This window comes from Athene cunicularia (genome assembly GCF_003259725.1).
Source record: "Athene cunicularia isolate RWA chromosome 1 unlocalized genomic scaffold, athCun1 chr1_part2, whole genome shotgun sequence".
Lineage (NCBI taxonomy): Eukaryota > Metazoa > Chordata > Aves > Strigiformes > Strigidae > Athene > Athene cunicularia.
The window spans coordinates 76,460,619-76,477,065 of NW_020799092.1; the positions used below are offsets into that span (position 1 = coordinate 76,460,619).

Consider the following 16,447-nt stretch of genomic DNA (forward strand, 5'->3'; position numbering starts at 1 on the left):
TCTTGTTCAGTGAATGTTATCTTTCGTATGCTTAGCCAAATGAAACTAATTAGAGGGCTAGAAACCACAAAGATGCTAAAGCTCCTGCAAGTCCCCAGAAAAACATCAGTTGAGGAGACAGAGATACAAATTGGATCCTTTGATACCTCTTCATAATTGTAGCCTTTCTGCTATTATTTCCGTTTGTTCTGCTGTCAGGAGGTTTGTGTGTGTATCTTAGCACAGCACACTCTTCCAGCTGGTACTTGTGCTCTGCAGAAGACTGCTTAAGATGACTGGGGAAATCTTGGGAGGGGTAAGGAAGGAGGGGAGCAAGATGATGTCTTGTCACAATGAGGACAGTCAGGCATTGGAGCAGGTTGGCCGGAGGGGGTGTACAATCTCCTTCCTTGGCAGTTTTCAAGTCTGGAGCCTAGAGTGCTCTTGTCTGACCTCATAGCTGACCCAGCTTTGAGCAGGAGGTTGAACCACTTGAGGTACCATCTAACCTGCATTATCCTATGATCCTAAGTAGAGGTAGTGGAAGGGAGAGTAGTCTTAGGAGATATGTAGAAAGGTCAGTGAGGCACAGGTGCATGATGATGAATCAAATATTTATTTTTAAGTTGGGGGGACTTTGCTTTCATCAGTCTTGAATTTTTTTCCGATGGACTTCTTTTTATGTTCCAAGATCTTGTATTCCTGGGGTTGTAGAAACTTCAAATGCTTCAACTTCACGAGTCATGCTGAAGACAACTTTGCAGTGTAACAATATAACAAAATGATTACTTTTTACCTGTTAGGTCCACTCCTTAGTTCGAGAAAACTTACTTAAACCTGTGTTTTATTCTGATGAGTCAGACATTTGTGAATTATCTTACTTAAGAATGAAATGAGTCTGGGTGGGCTGTGGAAGTGACTAGTATATGAACAACAGTTAAAAGTACTTACTTTTCTGTGACTGCAGACTTGCCTGGGTAACACAATGCCAGCTGAGCGCAAAAAGTCAGCAAACATGGAAGAAAAAGAATCTCCATTAAATAATAAAGAAAAAGAATTTAGTGAAAGACGACCTGTGAGCACCAGGGAGAAGCCAAAAGAGGATGTTAAGGTTGGCGTGAAGAGAGAGACTTTAAAGGTTCCTGAAGATAAAAAGAAAAAACTGGAAGAGGATAAAAGAAAAAAGGAAGACAAGGAGCGGAAGAAAAAAGAAGAGGATAAAGTAAAGGCAGAAGAAGAGCAAAAGAAGAAAGAAGAAGAAGAAAAAAAGAAACTTGAAGAAGAGGAGAAAAAGAAACAAGAGGAGGAAGAGAAAAAGAAACAAGAAGAAGCAGCTGCTCAGCTGAAGTAAGTTGTCTTTTAATGGTTTCATTGTGTCAGATGGCTGTAGTCCTGCTATCAGGATTGTATGCAAAGTTATAAAAGATGAACTGTTTGAGTTACTTATAGGTTGTATTTAGTTTTACATGGGTAGCTGAGTGTGCTTTATGACTTTACATAGTTTTGATTTTCACCTCTAACTTCTATTACTTTAGTCTCTAATGCAGATTTTTGACAGTGTTCTCCATGTGATGACCACATAATGCACAATTATAGTTGAAGAGAGAAGCACAGTTTTTTAAGATGGGAGAAGTGTTAGTATCATAAAATTGGGAATACAGCCTCTAACAGGTCCACAGACCATAACAAGAGCAAACCTACTGTGTGAGATGGCCGTAATTTCTTTTAATCAGTCATAGACTTGATACCTCAATGGCAAACACAGAATGTAACCTGGTGGTTTAATATGTGATGTTACCAAGACAGTGTTTGTTAGTACATTATCAAAAGGTACTACAGTGTTGAAGATAGCATCCTTAGATCAATAAAGCCAAGATTCCAGACATTCTTCTTTGAAATATGTCACTTTCTAAAACTGAGGCAATGTCATAGCTGAGTTCTAGCTAGGACAGGTGTATTTCAACTATTAAAATTTTTCTGTGTACTTCCAGTAGCCTGGGAATAAAAGGTTGCCCTTAACTGTGTAACACAGTAACGTGTTGAAAGGTTGTTGTCCTCTTCTGTAAGAACTTCATCTCTGTCTGGAGTAAATGGAGTTTTGTGTTTATATTTTCTAAGTCTCTTGGGATTAATATGTTCTGCATAGAAGTATTTGAGAAATTTCATTTTGTAACAAGAAGTACTTTCCTTTTGCAGCAGAAAAATAAACAGTTTATGAAGCAGATGCTTTGGCTTTCTAGGATTAACTTGTTAAATATTTAAATATTATTTTAATATTAGGGGGAAATAGTGTCTAGAACTACTGGAGGGTTTCCAACTCTGACTTTTTCTTCCTTTGAACTGTTAACCTGAAAGTAAAGTTCTGTAATGAAAATGACTAATTTTATGTCTCTTAGAGAAAAAGAGGAAGCACATCAGCTCCATCAGGAGGCTTGGGAGCGTCATCAGGCAAGGAAGGAGCTTCGCAGCAAAAACCAGAATGCACCAGACAATCGCCCTGAGGAAAACTTCTTCAGCAGACTGGATTCCAGTCTGAAGAAGAACACAGCTTTTGTTAAGAAGCTAAAAACCATTACAGAGCAACAAAGGGACTCCTTGTCTCATGACTTTAATAGCCTGAATTTAAGCAAATACATCGCAGAAGCAGTAGCTTCTATTGTGGAAGCCAAACTGAAAATATCAGATGTGAACTGCGCCGTGCACTTGTGTTCCCTCTTTCACCAGCGGTATGCTGATTTTGCTCCTTCGTTACTTCAGGCTTGGAAAAAACATTTTGAAGCAAGGAAAGAAGAGAAGACTTCCAACATTACCAAGTTAAGAACTGATCTGCGTTTCATTGCAGAATTGACAATAGTTGGGATTTTCACTGACAAGGAAGGTCTGTCTTTAATCTATGAGCAGCTTAAAAATATTATTAACGCTGATCGAGAATCCCACAGTCATGTTTCTGTGGTTATGAGCTTTTGTCGGCACTGTGGAGATGACATTGCTGGTTTGGTACCAAGGAAAGTAAAAACTGTTGCAGAGAAATTTAACTTGAGCTTTCCTCCTAGTGAGATAATTAGCCCAGAGAAGCAACAGCCCTTCCAGAATTTGTTGAAGGAATACTTTACGTCTTTGACCAAACACCTGAAAAGGGACCACAGGGAGCTCCAAAATATTGAAAGACAAAACAGGTGACACTTGAATGTTGCTTTTTATTTACGGAGAAAAAAGTACTTTATTTATGAAGTGCCTATATTTGTTGCAGTGTTTGTGAACAGTCTGTTAGCAGTGTGTAGAAGATAAGTGTATTCTGCAGTATATCTAAAAAAGTTTTGAATTTGCTCTGAATACTTTAGAAGAGAAAAACAGAGAGACTCTTCGAATGAAAATGCAACTTGACCTTTAGCTTTAATTCTCTAAATTCTATTAGTTTGGTGATACTCCCTTAGCAGCTTGAGAGTAATGTTTCTTTCCCAGCTGGTACTGTCCTTTTACAGTTGGCACAATCTGATTTCTCCCTTTCCACCTACACGTATCTAATGGAGCATATGTCACAATGGCTTTGGCTTGTTTAATTTTTTAGCGTACTAGTGTGGAAGAAAAATTAGGTTGGATTGAAGTGTAAGGGATACCTTGTTAATGTGGGCAAATTTTACATATTAAAATATTGGAGGGTATAGACAATCTGATTCAAATCCGCTTTGAATGTCTATATGAAATACCAGTATCGGAGAGTATGAATACACACACCTTTGAGATCTGAATAATTTAGTTTCTACCATGATTGCATTGTTCAATAATTGTTTGTTCTTCTTTAAAGCATCCTGAATTGTCATTATTGGAATCAGCCTAAACCCAACTGCTGGTCTTGAAATACAGTCATTCTTAAATCCTTTTGGAAGCATTCCAAGCAGATAGAAATGAATATGTTATGGTGTAGGCACAGGTTTCAACTAAAAGGCTGAACATGGGTCCAGAGCCAATTGTATGCTTGGAATACATTAAAATTTGATGTTCCTGAAACAAAGCTTTAAACTTGGATCCATTGTGCTGATGGATATTGTGCTGCAGTCCTATCTGGTCTTGGTCAGCTAAGTATTGTATTTCACAGGACTGTAAACTGACTTTTGAGCTGCTATTATTTCTACAATTACCTTATTACTTTAAAGTGCGTTACTGGCTTAGTTGTTTGGGGTTTTTTTAGTTAATGAATATAAACTTTTATACTTTCTCAATTATAATTGGTTTTGGGCACATTGGTTCTGGCTGGGATTTCAATGGGTGAGTGTTATAAAGTCTGTATGACAGGAAATTGGAAAAAAAATACTCGAGAGATTAAGAACGTTAATAAATCATGAAGAAGAAAGAACGTAGGTAATCTGGGCGAGGGAACTACACTTAAATGTGTACTTGCACAGCTGGATAAAAATGGCTGGATAGAGCCCTGAGCAGCTTGGCCTGATCTCATTGAGCCTGCTTTGAGTAGATGAGGCTAGAGACCTCTTGATGCACCTTTATTAGAATTATACCTATGAGCTTGGGTGCAGAGCTTTGTTTTGGGGAAAGAATGTGAAGAACTATCATTTATCACTGGATTAAGATAATTCTACTACTTATCTCTATTTGAACTTTTAAGGTGTTTATTCCAACTGCTTAATAAAAACTGGGGAGTAAGTTTTGTTAAAGAAACAAGACATCAAAAAATTTTTCTGCCTAATTTCTTCTGATTACAACGTGACTGTAACAGAGATGCTTGGCATTTGCATGCGATCAAAGTGCAGACAGAAACTTGCCTAGTAAGAAGTTCTGTGAGTACTATAGAAATCTTCCTAAACTGTGGATTTGGGGAAAGTGATTGTGTGGCTGGTTGCTTTCTTTTTTGGGGTTGGTTTGTTGGTTTGGTTTTGTTTGCTTGTTTTAAAAAAACCCAATAATCCTATTGGAAAAAACAGTCCTCTGTGTAATTGAAACTTGATCTACTTTGCTGATAGCAACAGCTTTTATTCCATGTGTTATTTTAGAACCAATGAAGTGAACAGAATGTGAACTGTTCCCTCTTGTGCATCAGCAATAATATATGTTTAGGTTATGATATTCTGTCAGGTAAATACATCTTGAATTTATCTGTGTCAGGAGAGTGACTGTGAACTGACTCAAGCTGTACGGGTTGGTTAATTGAAAAGTAATATGCTGACCTTAACAGTGCTTTAATACTATATTACCTGCTGAATCATTTAGGGAAAATTAAATTAGTGTTACAAGACACAAGGGTTTCTGCAAGTGGATAATTAGGAAAACTACCTTGAGTTACCCTTTGACAGTAGAACCTGATGGTTTGGTTATGTAGCTAAGGGCACAGCAAAATCTGTTCAGGCTGTATCATTGGAAAGAAACAGCTTGATTCCCAAATTCTAGTGTGAGCTTTCAAAAATGAGCGTTAGGTATGGAAGAAACCTGTCTAAATTAAGGATTTTTTTAACATCTGCTGAGCTTGTGTTGTGGCACTTTGTGAAATTCTGAAGAGATATGAAGTAAGATAAGTACTGTGTGTTGTAATTTTAATAGTATTCAAAAGTGAATTGTGCTTTTTAAAGTTTGCTTACTATGCTTTAGCTTGCTTGAATGTGTTAAAACTTGCCTTTTGAGAACTGAAACTCTTGTACTGTTGTCACAGCACTTAGCTTTTTTGTTTCTTAATAATGTTTCAGTGCTCATGTTTATGAGGCTGTTGGTATATTTTAAACTTAAAAATATGTATCTAATGGAAAGCTATCTCCATTATAAGGGTATGAATTGGCACTTAGCATGAGCTACTGCACTTTAAAAACTGTCAGTTGTTATTTAATTTGTTAATTTTTCTTGCTCTACTTCACAGGAGCAGGTAATACATGTTTTATAGGTGTGTTTTTGTAAGAGGGACAAGAAACAGAACTTATACTAGCGTTACTGCTGCTTGCCCTCTAGCAAGACATCTATGTCAAATTTTGGTTCTGAGCAGATGTAAGGGATTGCTTGCCCTGTGAGTGTGTTGTGTACAAAGATGACTTTTGTTTTACAATTAACCTGGAACTGAAAAAAGCCAAAACTGATATCCTTCAACTGACATTGCTTAAACTGTTTTAGAATTTTTATGCCATAAAATATTTGGGTCTTTTTGTCAATAATGTGATTGTATACTTATTGTTTAATAAAAGCCTAATGGTAATGTAATGATAGAACCTGCTTTAGGAATTATGGCATTTGCACCTTATTTCAAACTTTATCTTCTGATACTTTCATCTCAATGCAGGGTGCATTGTCAGTGGTCACAGATAGTTAGTCCAATGTTACTAGCGTTATTCAAGTTACTGTAAAACAAACTGGAAACTTGCTAGGCAAGCTCATTCTGTCAGCTTCCCTTTGAAAGTCCATGTTTGGTCTGAACCCATTTGTATCTTTGCTGTAGTAGGCCCCCAAAGAGCTCAGCTGGCCCAAAGTGTCCCTTACTGGTAGAGAACTGACTGCCTCATTCATATGAGAGGTCTTCATGAAGAGTGGATCATGCCATGGATGGGAGAATGCACATCTCAGGAGCCCTAGTTGAGAACAAACTGGAACATTGCTAATGAGCAACCAGCTTATTCTTAGTTAACCTAAAAGCAAGGAAGGAGGACAGTCTCATCAGTCTTCTGTGACAAGCTTTGTAGTAGCAGAGATTACTTTGTTCTGTGTATTTGGTTCAAACTATGGAAAGTTCTTGATTTTTTTTTTTTTTTTTTTTTTTTTTGTGTCTAAAATCCCAAGATGGCCTTAATTGTAGTAAGGTAAGAAAATTGAGGTATACTGTGCTGTATGTAATTGTGGAACTGCTTTATTGTGCACTTGTAAGCAATGATTACATTCCATAAAATGCAAGTTGCTTTCAACAATGGATTTCAATTTCAAAAATGAGAATTTAAAATAAGTATGGCTAGTTCCATAAAGAAAACAAAGAGCAAGTGAAAAAAAACACATGTAATTGCTCCTAATTTGGACTGATATCCTCGAAATAACTTGACTTGTTGGAAAATTAATGGACTGGTTTTGACATGCAACAGTTTTTGAGCATCCTGTCAATGATTGCCCATTTAATCATTTGAACAACATGGAAATGTATTGTTACAGATGCAAAGCAACTTTTATCCAGCTTTCATGCAAGTTGAATGTTTTAATTTACAACAGAAGTTTCATAGCACAGGATATTCATGGCAAAAAGAGAAGTTATCCTTTCTCTTTGGACATTGAAGTTAGAACTTCTGTGACTGTACTATCCTCAGTGATATTGAAGTTGGTAATTCAGTAGGGTGATTTGGAAAAAAATAGCATTGCTTAAATTTGTGCTATTGCGGTCTTATCTAGAACTCTCATAGTTCCCTTGAAGAAGGAAGGTTAGCTTTGCTCAGAGAAATTGGTAGTGATTCAGCATAGCTCAACTGTATTTTAAGAAAAGAGGTTGTCTTACTGTAACTTTTATTTTTGTAGGCGCATTCTTCACTCCAAAGGAGAGCTGAGTGAAGATCGACACAAGCAATATGAGGAATTTGCAATGTCGTATCAGAAGCTGTTGGCAAATTCTCAATCTCTAGCTGATCTTTTGGATGAAAATATGCCTGACCTTCCCCAAGAGAAACCAACACCTGAGGGTAGGCCATCTTCTAAAGCAAGTAAACAGAATGCTGGATTTGGCCTGGATGTGGTGGGAATGCTAACCAAACCCTCTTACTGATGTGTTCTTTCCATTGATTTCTTTTTATTTAGGCTTTCTCACTTAAGGGTATTGACAAATGAATAATACGTTTTTTTAATTAAAGTAATTAAACATGACATGTAACCATAACTATTGTATATGCCTTGTAGTTATGGTAGTTTTAAGTAGTATCTCTTTAGATTTGTTTCAGGTAATATAGGAATAAATGAGAAATTAAAAATGTTTTTAACCGAACCCTTTCCATTTTATATAACGCATTTTTTAATATTTAAAAAACTGCATATGCTAGAGTTTAAAAATTTGAGATTGTTCAAAAAGGGGTTTGGATTATATTTTGAGCCATGATGGTATGAGCAGGAACATATTGTTAAGCCAGATAAGTCACTAGGTGGCTCACTGACTTGAAGTACAGCATTTAACTGGCAGAGGTATTGAATGCCTTAATATCAAATTTTAGATTTAGAGATGTTGTTGAAATTATGAGCATACCTTTTGTCTGAATTGATCTTGAGCTTAAAAAAAAAGCTGTATTTCTTGAGTACCTCTAAATTTAAAATTATTCCTTTTTAAACTTGTTCTTAAAATACAATGGAGTACAGTTCATTATACTCAAAGCAATTACTTTTTATGCTGTTGTGGTTAGTTTATTATAGCTTAGTTTATTATAGCTTTCCTTTCTAATACCAAATAATGTGCTGCTTGATTTTATTTGATGAGACTTTCACTTTGATAGTTTGTGTTTTCTATCAGTGTCAAATTTACAATTTTAAGATAACTTACTGGTATATCAAATATTAAGACTGGGTTGTTAAAAGCACTTTAAAATATAAATTACAATATATAAATGAAAACAGTGGTAGTAATTAATAGGTTAACATGCTTCTAAAAGTATTTCTTTTAATCTTTAAAGGTGCCTTCTTTTAGAAGGTCAGAAATTTGTGTAAATAACTTTCTTATGGTTTCACTGTTTTTGCAGAACATGGACCTGGTATTGATATTTTCACACCAGGAAAGCCTGGAGAATATGACCTGGAGGGAGGTATCTGGGAAGATGAAGATGCTAGAAACTTCTATGAGAATCTTGTCGATTTAAAGGCTTTTGTGCCAGCAATTTTGTTTAAAGATAACGAAAAATTTTACCAGAACAAGGATTCTGGGAAGGATGAATCAAGAGGTAGAATACTAGTATTTTTAAACATATCTTGTCCAACAGATGTGAAAATTTGATGGAAGTAATGAGTCTCTAATGAAATAATTTGTGGACAGTACACTAGTTTGGATGAATTTTTAGGGAATAAACTCTGTGAGATAGGGATTATAGCTGTGCATGGCATTTAAGAAAGAAAAAAGTAAATGCATTTTAATATTAATAGAATTTTAAAATAATAGGAGATTAGCCAATGTGAATAAATACTGACTTCTGTGAGAAATCTAAAAGTTGACCTTTGAAAGATGTTAATGTGCATTCTGTTTTTTCTATTAAATGGTTAGTGGTAGTTAACTGTCTCAGTTATATAAACATATATAAAATTCAAATAGATTAAAAGGCCAGATGATTTCTCACTTCTGATACAGCCCTAGGTTCACAACAAGGTATTGGTAACCTTCAGTTATAATGGGATAAAAATGACATTCACCATCACTGGCTCAAAGTGTAACAGAAGATACCTGTTTGTGTAAGAGCAGTGTTTTGACATTAAGGATATGTCAACAAAGACATAGGTACATGATTTTCTAATCCGTGTGCTGTAGGTCACTTAAGTATTAATGGAATGTCAACTTTATATCTCATGGCCTTTTTTTCTGATTTCTGAAATTTTCCTGTGAGGATGATTAGGTGTTGCAGCAGCTTGCCCAGTGAGACTGGAATCTTTGTCTTAAGAGATTTTTCAAGACAACTGGAAAAAATCCCTGAGAAATCTGATGTGAATACAGTGCTCATCCACTCTGAGCAGAAGGTTGAACTAGAGACCTCACCAAGGTCTATTCCAGGCTAATTTTGTCTGTGGTTCTAAAGAGGTTGCCTGCTTTTGGAGTCTGCTATTTCCATATGACATGTGCACTGTTTAGAAGTTGTGTCACTTTTTTTGACTGAAAAATTTAGGTGTTTTAGTAAAGTTATTTGCCTTAAATTTTTTTTTTTTTTTTTTTAGTGAAACATAGACTGCAAATGAGGCTTGAAGGAGGCCTGAAAGAACAGCAGAATGTTGTACATAGTTATCTCTTGGAAAAATCCTGTATGCCAGACTCGTGTTGTTGTCCAAGAAAAATATTAGCTATTCCTTTCTGAATCTTCATCTAGAGAGTCATGGATTATTTATTTTCAAGGAAAACAAGATTTTTATTTGACTTTTTACATAGCACATTATTTTTTCAGTATCTTCCCCCGTTCTGCTTTTTGCTTTCTTTTTCTTGGTCTGTGTAAAACATTTTGTTTACCTTGCTTTGTCAGTTTTGTTATCAGTTGAGCTATGAAGAATATGCAGTGCAAACATTAAGTTAGAATTTGTATCTTTGAATCTGTCTCTTTTTGAATGTTTATGATATTAATTTACTGAGATTTTGGAGGATACTGATTTTCTATCCGACCTTCCCAATATGCAAGGTTGTTTTTGCTTGCACTTTCTATATGATGACCAGACAATCCATTTTAGGCACTTCTTCACTTAGATTACTGCAGTTCTGAATGTCTTGTTCCATTTATATGTGTGGATATCATCCAGTGAAGATGTTACCAGGTGCACTCAGAACAAACCGAAGCATTAAAACCTGTTGGCAGTCCTTAACAGACCTCAGTGTAGATAAATGTTTGCAGTTTTCAGGCACACAAGTAAAGCTATATGAAGGATATCCAACCACAGAGACCTAACAGATGAGACAGTGTAGTCTCAAGAAGTAGATATTCTTTGCCCCATTTCCTTTTAGCAGGACTAAGGTACTAAAGAGACATAGGTTTAGCAGCATGAGTCATCCTGTATTCTAACCATGACAGTGTGTATTTAATAATATAATATTTCTACTTAACTTTTAAATAGATTCAAAAGATGCCAAAGATAATAAGGAAGCACCTGGGAGTGAGGATTTGGAGTTGGAGCTGGAGAACCTGGATATTAATGATGACCCCCTGGAGTTGGACTGTGGAGATGAGGCAGAAGATCTTACAAAAAAGCTTCTTGATGAGCAAGGTAAAAAGGATTGGTTTTAGGAATTCTTTGTTGTTTCCTGATCAGGGCTTTTTGAGCTTGATGGTTTTTAGTCAGTAGATAGTGACTTCAGGGAGAACTATTGTTTATTTATGAAACTAGTAGCGGGAAACTGTTAGGATTGTGGTCAGAAAGCATTATATGGAGGTTTCTGTAGTGAAAGTTACCGATTCCTTCATATAGCTTTTAAAAATAATCAAATGTGAAGCCAGTTGTCTGAAAAGTGACTAGAAGAAAGTATGTAGACTCAGTGCATAAATGATTTTTTCATCAAATGTGTCTAGGGTACAATTTTATTTTTTCTCTGATGTTATGGCTTTACATAGCAGGATTTAAGAATTGTAACCTCTAATTATGTGTAAAGGGCTGCAAATGACACATGTGAAGATCTAGCTGTGTTAGTTTTCCTGGGGAAACAGCAGCAAAATGTTTCTTAAGAATTTTTCTTACTACAAGTTTTTCTTTCAGTGGTACTGAATAGTGGGAAAAGCAACATCAGGTGTTAAAGAGCCAAATTCATATAGAGGAGCAAGTGAGGTGGTGGTGTTGAGCTCAGTTCGTAAGACACATCTGTGTTGCTGTTTTGGATTTCCAAGGACAAATGCACATTCTCTTCTTTCATTTCTGAAGCAGGAAACTTGTTCTGTGTCTAGAATGTGAGGAAAAAAAAAACCAACCCAAATCCACATCTAGAGTCCACTGGCTTGGAGATTCTGTGGTTTAAAAGTGAAAATCCTACCTGATCTAGTGAATTTATAATCTAATCATCCTCTTTCTTGAAACCGCACTGGGCTTTAAAAGCTAAGAAGTGAAAGCCAAAATTTCAGGCTGTGGAGTTCGCATCAAAGCAAAGAAGTTCAGGCCTTGGCAAAGACCGTGTATCGGTGTTTTAATTGTGGGTTCATCCAACCAAGCTGATGCATGGATCTGTGGGTTTGGGTGTGGAGAAACTTGAAGAAATCCTCAAAGTTCCAGTCTTGCTTTGCTGACAATCAGGGATGGGCTGGGGCATGTGGATCTTTAAATTGGACGACTCTTGTGTACCTAAAGTTAGTAGAGCTGAAATTAATTTTGTGACTATGCTGGTCTGTGACACCTCACAAATTCAGAGAAATTAGTTCCACAGACTGTTTCAGAGTCCTTCTGAAACGAAAACTATCAGGATAATTTATGTAATATTTCCTTAGGTTTTTCCTTTTTTTAGCCAGACAGGTTGGAAAAAGCCATACCCTCTTGGGAATAAATTTTCCTTTCTGTTTATATTCTTCTGTAAGTAGTCAACAGCTTAAGCTGGTTAAGATGTTAAGTTTTAATTGCAGGACATTCACCTTTAGCAAGTTGTTATCCTCTGGCCAGAGATCTCGAACAAAACAGTGAAGAGCTTGGCTTCAGCTATCTATAAGGGTACGCTTAGACGTTCTCTTGGAATCGAAAGGAAAAGAACTGGATTGGTCATAGCCTGCTAGATAGGCCAAAAATACTTTGTCAGTAGACATCTGAAAGAATGTGGATATTTCCTTCTTGTCTTTTTTTGAAAGGATTCTTGACTAGATAGGAGGATGAAGATTATTCTAAATATAAAGACAAAGCCAAATAACATGAGAGTGAGATCCTGTAGAAGTGAGAAAGAAATAACAGGAGATGAGATCAGAAATAGAAGATTCAGTCTCTGTATAGTTCTAGCTCACTGGGAGGCAATGCCAGTTTGAGAATGTTCAGTAGCACAGAAGGGATTGATGATCATGCTTTTGACTGTAAAAGGAAGGTGATGCATGTTTTGTCATAACATAAAATACTAACGATCAATACTACTTTCTGTTTTTAAACTAGCTATTGACTGAGCATTAAACATACTCCCATTTGAGAGGTTAATCTAAAATGTGTCAGAATGAGGTTTATTTTTATCATTAAACAGCCAGCCCTTAAAGAAAGCCTTTTACTTTCTACCTCGTGAAGGTAATGTCATTTGATTCACAGGGTGGGCTTTTTCTTAGTGGAGAACAATTGCTTCATTATTGTCTCTGTTCATTGGTTTATTTTTTATGAAACATGTAAAAACATAGTGTCTTTGCAAATTCTATACCTTTGTCAAATTTCTTTGATACTGACAAGTAGCTTCATAAATTAGTGTTAAAATTAAAATAGTATGATTGCCAAATACTGGTTCTGCTAGAAAACTGGGCTATAAATTAGTAGCATGTAAGTGCTGCTTTACTTGAAACATAAACACAGTGATTGGATTTTTTGGGTGGCGGGGGTGTGTGTAATTCTCAACACCCCTAGTTGGTAGCACCAAATATACAGAATTAACAAAACTCTGAATTTAGATGTTGCTTCAGGTTCTGTGATGTATTTCCATTTAGTAAACTGGTAGATTTTTATTTTTTTTCCAGCCCCTTTGTTAATAAAAATTCACAGGTTTGATGTTAGGAAAATTAGGTGTCCTTTAGCTGCAAAAATACAGCTTTAACTTTTCTTGATATGTACTGAATTTTTGTGCATCTGTACTTGACGTAAGTTAGTTATGTTTTGTGCAAAGCCAGCAAAGAATGAAACCACTATTATGACACTATTACAAACACAAACTGGAGTATTCCTAGGTTGAGATGGGCCTTTAAAAAGGGAGGATGCATGGGGTGTAGCAGAGTCTTAGATTGTAGAATAATTTGAGTTGGAAGAGAGCTTTAAAGCTCATGTAGTCCACCCCCCCTGCAGTGACCAGGAACATCTTTGACTAAATTAGGTTGCTCAGAGCTGCATCCACCCTGATGTAAGATCCAAGATGAAGAAAAGTAGCTGTAGTTACTGTGATAATCTGGGGGGGTGGATTTCATTGCAGATGGAGTGAGTTATAGAGGGGAAAATAGGATAAATAGGGTAGACAGTCCAGTCAGACAGTGGGTACTACATACTGTTTGTTACTTTTGCATCTCTTTCTGTCACCTAACTTCAGCCTTTTCTCCCCTGTCCAAGTATGAGGGAAAGAAGGCAGTTTTCCAAAGAGTGTGTTTTTAAAGCAAGTCTGCCCTGTTGTAGCATCCTTCACAGCACTGCAGTACCTTTTTCTGCACTTTCTTCCTTAAGGCTGGAGTCTGTAGTCAGCTAAGTTTGACATACCACATGTAAAAGGAAAATTGCAGTTAGCTGAAGATGTTTGTTTACCAGGAACTTGGCTAATTTATTTTGTTTCTCTATTGTATTAACTTGGAGTGAATCTTAATTTTCTTATTTTCAATATGCTCAGGGAAGAGAGAGGGAGCAGATAGCACCGGAGCTGAAAATAGTGACGGAAAACATGCTGAAAGAAGTGAGTTTTGAGGTTTTTAAAAGAGAAGATAAAATGTTAAAAATGAAGCTGTGTGAATGGAGACAAAGATGTTAAGTAAGGAATGGCCAGGGTGGAAGCCATCAAGGGTACTGGGAACAGGAGTCGTCTGATGTTTATATGTATCTAGTACCAGTTTTTTTAAGTTTGAACAGCAGCAGAGATGATGTGTAAAAGAGAGTATTAAGTCAACCCTATTAATTTTGCTACACTGCTTAGAGAGCTAGCAAAGTTCCTATCAGAAGAGCAAGAATTTAAAAAGATCTAAAAATATTTATTGAGAAATATTTTTTGAACTTGTGAGACTAGATTCTGAATACATTCCTCAGTGAGGCTTTGATTCATCAGTATATTTAACATTATGCTTATGCCGAAGTGTTGTGCATAAAGAAGGATCCAGCTAATAATTTGCTCACAGTATTGGTCTGTACCACGTGAATGGTGAGGGCTCCTGCATGATCAAATTTATTACAGAAACTTATCTTGTAGAGGAGTTCTCTTCTGTTATTTCCACTGTCTGGGTGATACTGTAGAAAGTAGCTTTCAGACAGAGTGGAGTTTCTAGGAGAGAGCCCTCTGTAAGGTTGTAGTTTTGTAAAAATTAAAAAATATGCTGACAGTAAAGTAGCCAGGGCTTTCTCAGAAAGTATGTGTGTAGGGAGAGGGGAAGGCACATAAATATTGTTGCTGAAGTAGAAGATTGATTTGCACCAGTTGTTGCAGGAGAATGACTTCAGTAAGACCTTAATGTTTTTTGATGCTTTCTCAGTTCTACTCCCTGCATGCACTTCTGGTTAAATACAAAGGTGTTTAAAAAGAAAAAATAATTTTTCTTTCTGTCTCTACAGAAATAGTCTCATGGTAACTGGTATACATTACTACTTGTAGTAGATTTTTAAAAAGACGTAATGCAGTTTTAAAATGTGGTGATGATAAAAGACTGGAACTTGGGAGGATCAGAGTGAAAAGCAGGAAATGAACTCATTTTTTGCACGAATTGCGACTTAGAATCGTTGTTTGACTTAGAAGGAAGCCCTGACTCTTTCATTTCCTGTCACTGTAAAATTCTTAATTTTCTGTCTGAAGTCCCAAACCTGGTTCAGGTACTACAAAACAGCCTTTCCACTTAAAAAGGAATCCACGTACTGTGAGGAGAAAGAAATACAATGTGAGAATATCTGTAACCTGCCGGTGAAGGAGAGGACCATTGAAAGAAGAGATATATTTGGGAAGTGTTGAAATTGACTGTGATAGCAGGGCCTTTTGAAAGATTTTCTAGAGAAATGACTGAATTGTCGAAGGGTTGTTTTTTTTTTTTAAATTAATTTCAAAAGCATTGAGTCAGTTTGAGTAGAAGACTGAGGTGAGACAACTAATTGCTGTAAGGGAGAAAGGGGAAGATAAAAGAACATTAGGAGACAGGAAGATGTGGCTGTAAATATCTCAGTGGAAAGATGCATTAAAATAAGAATTGCTAGTAAAAATGTCTAGTCTGAGCTATTGCATGCATCCTAGTGAACTCTGAGTATATGTCTGAGAAAGTCAGGGGTCCATTAAGCATTTAAAATGTCATGGTCCTCTTTTGTCTGAGCATCTGGAACACCTGCTGCCTCTTTTTTTTTTCTCCTTTCTTAATGAATCCTTCTCTCTTCTTCTGACTTGTAGTTGCCTGTGCAAGAGAGGAGCAATTGCATCTCCTTTAATATCTAGTGACTTCAAGACTGGGTAGCTGGCAGTGTTGTTTGGAGCAATTGGTGTTTCTCTGCCTAAGCTCAGCCCCTGACTCCAGCAGTTTCCGAAAACAAGAAAAAAAATCCTAAAACATTACATCTTTGTTACCACTTCGCCTTTCAGTAACTTGAAAAAGAAAACTGAGTCTTCAGTGCTGCTTTATCTTACCATGTAACCTGTAAAGACATAGTGGCTTTACCAGGTGTTGGGTATTTTGTAGTTTACTTGGATGTGACTTCCACCACCATATTCTCCTCTTTGAAGTCTGTCTGTTTTCCTTTCAAATACATCCTAGGTGTTTGTGTTACTGCTGAACATCCTCAAACTGAAAGAAAGCCAAGCTTCATCATGTTCGTTTTTTGGGAGGCAGTGTTGCTTTGGCCAAAAAAGGGTTCTTTCCAAGTGTTTGTGATATAACATCATTTTGGCTCATGTTGTGCTATAGAACAAGCTAAACTCTTCTCTAGGATTTAGTAAAATCTGGAAATTTGTTGAAGC

At 36.4% G+C, this 16,447-nt stretch overlaps 1 protein-coding gene across 1 annotated transcript in view; it reads left to right on the forward strand.

The window, feature by feature from the left end:
* The first annotated feature begins 916 nt into the window (after positions 1-916).
* Positions 917-16,447, forward strand: part of UPF2 (UPF2, regulator of nonsense mediated mRNA decay) — a 59,560-nt gene continuing 44,029 nt past the window's right edge. The window contains exons 1-5 of the mRNA XM_026867866.1: positions 917-1,326; positions 2,376-3,155; positions 7,465-7,625; positions 8,667-8,864; positions 10,726-10,875. Coding sequence (XP_026723667.1) covers positions 965-1,326; positions 2,376-3,155; positions 7,465-7,625; positions 8,667-8,864; positions 10,726-10,875 — 1,651 coding nt within the window. The 5' untranslated portion in view covers positions 917-964. The remainder of the gene's footprint in view (positions 1,327-2,375; positions 3,156-7,464; positions 7,626-8,666; positions 8,865-10,725; positions 10,876-16,447) is intronic.